The sequence below is a fragment of the Copadichromis virginalis genome, linkage group LG17 (assembly GCF_057382275.1).
Source record: "Copadichromis virginalis isolate Kocher_CV1m ecotype Utaka linkage group LG17, C_Virginalis_male_GT1.1, whole genome shotgun sequence".
Lineage (NCBI taxonomy): Eukaryota > Metazoa > Chordata > Actinopteri > Cichliformes > Cichlidae > Copadichromis > Copadichromis virginalis.
This window is the reverse complement of record NC_140634.1, coordinates 26,021,713-26,028,828: the sequence shown is the minus strand read 5'-3', so window position 1 is coordinate 26,028,828 and position 7,116 is coordinate 26,021,713. Positions and strand designations below refer to the sequence as shown.

Here is a 7,116-nt window from a genome sequence, read left to right as displayed (position 1 = left end):
TTTGTCCATCATGAAGGAGTTTGTGTTGCAAGACAGATATCTTAGCTTCCAGCTAACGGACTCACTGAGGCTGTCTCTGCCGCTGAATGATTGCGCGACCCCGGCGAGCTTTTCCCAAAGGCCTTTTCGGTATTCTGTTCACACAGCCTTTTTTCAAAGACCCTCATTGATCAGCTGCTCCTTAAGATCCTTTTTTCTCGTTTAGTGAGGAGTAACTGTTACATCACTGTCACAGAAAATGAATAAATGATCATGTGATTTATGAGGAAACGTCTGGATCGCGGTTTCTCATCTTACAAATGTGAATGTTCTTATTTGTTGCGTTTGAAATCTAGAATAATAGTATTAAAAAAATCAGTACAGGGGATGATTTGTTTGGATATAAATTCATGTAACTTCTTTATTTTGAATTTACATAAATTGGGATGAGCTAAAAGTTTCTGGTGTTTGTGCATTTCCCACAGTTTAAAACCAAAGCATTAAAAACTTTTGATCATATAAAATTAGTTATCATAGTAATAGGTAACATTCTTGTTTATGACAAGATCAGCATTAAAAACATGCATTTTTAGGGCTTTGGCACATCCACTGACAGGCGGGCGCAGCTTTGTCTGCTAAGCATCATTTCAGCTAAATGGAGTAACTGGACTGTGTTTGTGGTGTTGGTGCTTTTTGAGGAAATTTTAATGTACTTATCTGATCAATAATAAAGGGATTGCTGTGTGGTTAACTGTCCTAACAGATAGTTCTCAGCCACTTTACATACCTTCCATCAGTGGATTGCATTCAAGCAGTGGGACTGGACTGGTTTGCTTAAGACTTCGTAGATCTACTAAGATGCTGAATGATTTACCAGGGAAGAAATTTGCTCCTCTGTTGATGTTTGAATCTGGTTATTGATTATACGGTTGAACACGAAGGGAAAAATTCTGAAAGAAAAGGAAGTGAAAAATCTACCGCTTTTATACATTATTCAGATTATGCAGCAGTATTTCATGTATATAAATGAGTGATTTTCAGTCGAATGAGGCATCGTTATGAAATATAACAATCCCTGTCACTTCATGAACTCACCTGAAGGTTACGTTCCCTTCATAAATGAGCCTTTCCACCTCTGATATCATCAAAGGCCCTCTCATCCCCTTTTGACTAACTACCATGACCTACAAAACTCCCAACCACGTCTTCTCCAAACCTTCCACATTAATCAAATGCCTTATTTTTATTCATCACTCTTCTCCCATTTTCTCCCCGAAGCCCTTTTGACAAGGTAGCACCTCCATCACTGCATTCCACTGTGTGTGCACATCCTCTGTCATGCAGATGCAGCCCACGGCTTAATTATTCATCCCCAATCTATCCTTTAACAGGAGCCTACACTACAAGTCACTCAACCTCAGTCAATAAATATTCTCTTTGCTAAGATTAGAAGATTTTTGCATGACCTAGATATTAAATCAAGTTATTGTTCCAGCTCTGTCATGCTACATTTTCCTCTGACAGTTAAGGGAAAGGAAAGAGAGAGAGAGAGAGAGAAAGGTAGAGCGGGTGTGAGGCAGATGGATGCCATTTTAAATGAATGCTTCAGTTCAACAGTGACCCCTGCTGTAGGGTGCAGACTGCCTTTTCCTCCCTTCAGGCCAAATTGCTTTGAGGACACTTCAGTTCAGGGGGCCAGCCTTTAGTTCGGCATCTCTTCCATGCCAAAATCCCCCACACATTTTTAAGCATATCATCCTGTGTGCGACCTTCCTTATCCAACTATTCAAACATAATTGTACAGACTCAAAAGTTATAAAGCAAAACAATACTGCAGGATTAAATGGGATGCCGTGATCTTTTTATACGTCTAAACCCTCATTGAGTGCTGCACAAACTGTTTCATGCATTTACACCTTTCTCCCAGGGTGCCTTTTCATGAGTTTGATGAATCACTGTACAAACAGCGTTGCTTTTCTGACGACTATAAAGAAACCTTTAATCACCGCTTTTCAAACAGGCTCTTTAAAAATGACCAATTTAATAACATTTGTTTTTTAAATGATTGAATGCATTTAAGCAATGAATATTATGTAATTTCTACATATTTTAAAACATACCTTAACTGATCTGTGACAACCTTGTGCCTTTTCAGGACTGATTATTTCAATGCTTTCTCCTTTCAGGTAATCCTTGGCCTCCTACCTCTGGACAAACACTTCTCCTGATCAGGACCATATATAAGCTGCTTTCCACCAAAGGTGGCTGTCTTTCCCACTGGATGGATGGGGTTTGTCAGGCATCCAGCTTAGATTTCAATTTTTTTCCTTCTTTTAAGTTATATGTATTTTTGGTCACCTGTTCTGCTTGGCTTATCTTTCTTGGGTTACGATTACTTAAATTTGAACTTAGATTAAATGCCTGCTGTGTCAGTCTCCTTTCTTTGTTAGGTCTTGAATAACCTGGGAATAACACTGCAGACACACACACACACACACACACACACACACACACACACACACACACACACACACACACACACACACACACACACACACACACACAATCCTCAGAGAATGTCTGGAATGAGTTTGCCCCAAAACACACGTATCCATGACACCTAATCCTGCACTAATCGTCAACTTAACCACTTATATACACTCATAAAAATTAGTCATTGGATGAACTCAATTTGACTGATGGCAGGTTTTCCACGTAATACATTTATTTTGGTTCAACCAAATCTACATACATCATGACAATTTAATTAAATTGAGTCAGTAGAACACAATTTAAAAGGAAAAAAATTACATTAATAAGATGTGAAAGGTTTTGGTTGGTTCAACTCAATACAATGTCATTCATTTGAGCTAGATTTTCTTTCGAATTGAAATGATTATTTTAAGTTCAACTAAATCATAATTTTAATTACCAGAAAACTAATTTAATTGTTAAAATAATGACAAAATAAATTTGTTTTTTCAACTCAGTTTTATTCACTTGAATTAAAAGCAGAAACAGAATATTTTGTGAATAAACATACATTTCACATGGTCAAATTAACCTTAACAAAATCAAAGTGCTCACAAAAAAGTGCCTTACATTTGAAATGAATATCAAATCTGAAAAGCACACACCTTTGTATTACTAGGCAAGACTGAAAACAAACTGGAATTTGTAAAATCCGATTTCACGTAAGAATCATTGTATATATATTTATAGTGACACTTGCAGGTAGGTTTTCAGCAAATTCACAATGATAACCTACTAAACATTGCAATTCACACCATATTATGCCAGTCACTGAACATTTTAAACAACCCAAAAATACTTAAATACAAATATATAATGTATATATATATATATATATATATATAAAAAAGATTTTCATTAAGAACATTTTGTGTTACCAAAGGGGAGGTATTTTAATAAAAAAAACCCTTTATTTCTCTAATTCAAACTTTTACAAGCTTATAAGAATGGGAACACCAACTTTAAAACACTGGAAGACACCAAACTTGTCAACATTTGTTTTGTCTCTTCGAAAATCCCAAACGCAATTAAAAGGAAGATGCTGGTTACAACCATTGAATTTTTTTTGAGCTAAATTCTCACAGTCCTTTTATCCATCTATAGTAGTATAGATTAAAGGTTACATCACTCACAACAGAACAGCAGACAAAAATAGACAACTTCTATTTTTCAAAAAAAAGGGGAAAAAAAAGGTCACAGTTTGAACAAAAGAGATAAAAAGGCCAAAATCAAATTTTGTGCTGGGGTCTTGTTTGCCTAAGCAAACATCTTCAATTTCATTTGTTGCATTTGTACTGAGCCTTTGTCCATCCAGATTCATTAAATTCTTCTGACATAACTCGAAAGTGTACTTGAGGTCATTTGGATAGCTCAGATCAAGTGCATAAATCAGTCCAAAGAGAACGATGAATGACATGATGACACTACCGAGGTTGTTCATAACTGTAGTACCTTCAATGACAACTCCAACATCCTCTGGCTCCTGAATGCCTTCTCTTCTGATGGTGTAAATACCCATGACAGTTGCTGCAGTGGATCTCAACTGTTCATCCTCAGTGGAGGAGGTCTGAAAAACAGGATGTTTCAGGTTTAAGGGCTCTGTCACTTGGAAGGGGAAATATTATGCAAAACTCAGCTTTGTATCCTTTTGTGCTGAAACATGGGTCTCTACTGCCTCTATAAACACTCCAAACATGAATAAAACCCATCAATCTGTTCTCTATCAATAGTTTGGGCTAAGGTATTATGTACCTCCCTTTGGGAGGGGCTTGAAATAGAGGAGCAGCTCCTCAAGTGTCTATAAGTGTAGGTGGGTGGGTGTGTGGGGGGGGGGCTGGGTCAATTTCCCTTATTTCATGACAATTGGGGACCTTCTGAAACAGCTTGTTTTAGGCACATTATTCCTGAAACCAGAGGATCGCTGTAACGCCAGTGACACTAGTCAGTGTCTCGATGCAATCTGCTGGGTTCCTTATATAGAAGACTTTTTACTAATTGGCATAATTAACTGAATTTCATTGGAGTGTTTACTTTATGAAGTGCCTTGAGATGACTGTTGTTGTGATATACCGCTATATAAATAAACTGAATTTAAACACTGACAGAAAGTGGATGAATGTTTTCTTCACATTTACCGTGTTTATAGAGGCAGTAGATACCTACATGGCAGCCCCAAAAAAATGAACAATTGAATTTTTACTGAATCTGTCCCCATAAAAGGTGCTCTCCAGTACAAGTTTCAACAATGACTATTAAGAGTAATACATATTTCACAATTATATTGTCTTATTTGAATATATGAGCATTTTGCGTGCGATGAACCTAACTCAAATTGAATCTAGAAAAGAAAGTGTGATAAGCGTACCAGATACTCCTTGAACAGTAGGTCTGGATCTTCATTAAAGTAGATCACCAGGCTTTTAAGAGTATGCTCCCTCTTTATGTCGATGTCATCATACTAATGCAAGGGTGGGAAAAAAAGGGTGAAAAAAATGGAATTGATTGATTGCATTTAATTGATGGGTTTATCATTAGTACTGACCAAACTACTGATCGCCATGATATCCTTGATCTTTTGGCCCTTTGCTCCTTTGCTCCCCTCAAAAATTTGCATCAGCTTGTCTGTTAAGTTGTCCAGCTGAGCCAAGAACTTCGCCTGCAGGGGTTTTGTAGTGATCTGCAGGAAGTCTGCATTCACCTGGAAATAAAACATACATAAATATAGTAAACTAGAAGTTTAAATACAGACTGCTGAATCAACACACTGAAAGTTGCTAAACATTTGAACCATCAGTGAAGTTTGTCAAGACCTAAACTGTTTTTAGCTGAGTTTAGGAATATATCGCCACCTGTTGCTTTGGCATGTTCCTAGCAGCGTTTTCCTTCATTTTTGCGTTTACCTGTGGACGGGATTATTTTTTAAAACGAAAACGGAAAATCTCAGTTTTCAAAAATACCTGTGTAAGTGTGGACGTAGCCGAAATCTTTTATAATAATAAATAGGTTTGAACATCACGGGAGTGCGCATTGTGCTGCCTGCAGTTACTCTTCCGGCCACATGGTTCGCTTTTGGTAGCACCCTCAGTAAACTATGTAGTGCTTTTAAAGACACCTCAAAACGATACTTTCTACTAGAAAATGGCATATAATAATAAACACAGAATACATAATTTTTAGATTATAAAAAGAAAATCAATTTCTCCTCTAAAACAAGGCACTTTTGAAAAGACCTGGCTATATTGTCAAAAAAAATAGTATTCAAGCAGAGAAGAGAATGGTAGCACCACCAAAAGTTCAAAAAACAACTGTTACAAGCTTCTATGATAAATAGCATTGCCATAGATTTAGCTGATAAAGAAATACACAATTGGATATATGAAAAAATAATATTTTACCTTACCTGAAGGTGTAGTTTTATCCAAAAAGTACAGAAAGGCCAAGAGCAGCTGCATTCATTTAGGTGATCCTGAAAGAGCGCAAAATTTTCAAAGAAGGCGGACCGTTGTGTAACTCAATAACTTTGTGTTCTTGTAACAAAGACTGCTTTGAGAGAAAATAATTTAGGTTCACCACACGAATAATAATTGCAGTAATGCTGGAGTGCTACATTTGCGTTGAATGAGATTAAAAAAAATGTTTAAGCTTAAAGAGGGGCTTGAATTTATTTCTTTGAGTTTACAAATACTTAATTGCAAAAATGTACTCCTCCTACCCCCAGTGCCCCAACAAACTCATTCATTTTGTGTTCAGAATCAGCCTCTGCTGGTTTAGAATAATTTTAGGTTTACACAAAGAAAATCAAATTAATTTGGTATTTTTTAATTACATTTATGAACAACTAACAAAATTTGTATGTGTTCTTTGAAAGGAGGACCTGAATCTGTTTTTTGAGTGTATACACAAGACCTGCAGACTGCTGCTTTGCTGGTTTAAAGAAGCATTAAATCAAGCTAAAACAATTCTGGATGATGAGCTTTTGTGGGTTTGCTCTGAGTTCATACATCAGTATGAGCTCCATTCACAGTAAAGTGCATATACTGTAACATAGAAAGAGAAGTGAGTCCCTAGCGCACAAGGATTTTTATTCGTTATATTTATATTTAGGAAAGTGTGGTGGGGTGGTGGTTAGCACTGCAGCAACAAGGTTCAAATCCTCTCTCTGTGGAGTTTGCACATGTTCTCTCCGGGTGCTTTGTCTTTCTCCCACAGTCCTAAAACATGTATGGGTTAGATTAACTGGTGATTCTAAATTGGCTGTAGGTGTGAATACAACAGTGAGTGGCAGTTTCTCTGCATTAGCCCTGGTGATTTGTCCAGGGCGTGCCCTCCCTCTCACCTTATGACAGCTGGCATAGGCTCCAGCTACAACCTGACCCTGAACTGGAGAATCAGAAGAAAAATTTAGATTTCCTCTAACTTTACTTTTTTACAACACAGTTTCTCGCAGATTTAATCAACAACTATTTTGTGAATTTTAAATATTCATTTTTTAATACCTTATTTTTTTGAATGCTGTCAGTATGATTATTTTTAGATGTCAGGAATGCAGTTTCCCCCAAAACTCACTCATATGGGACATCTAATCCTGCCCTAATCCTCACCTTG

At 36.8% G+C, this 7,116-nt stretch overlaps 1 protein-coding gene across 1 annotated transcript; it reads right to left on the bottom strand.

The window, feature by feature from the left end:
• Positions 1-3,466: 3,466 nt before the first annotated feature.
• On the bottom strand, positions 3,467-6,018 carry LOC146689524 (uncharacterized). The gene is made up of 4 exons (XM_085436994.1): positions 5,912-6,018; positions 5,054-5,209; positions 4,877-4,969; positions 3,467-4,078 (listed from the first exon to the last, which is right to left on the bottom strand). Exons 2-4 carry the CDS (start codon positions 5,123-5,125, stop codon positions 3,641-3,643), a joined length of 603 nt encoding a protein of 200 aa, XP_085293120.1. The 5' UTR covers positions 5,126-5,209; positions 5,912-6,018; the 3' UTR covers positions 3,467-3,640.
• Between the last annotated feature and the right edge of the window lie 1,098 nt (positions 6,019-7,116).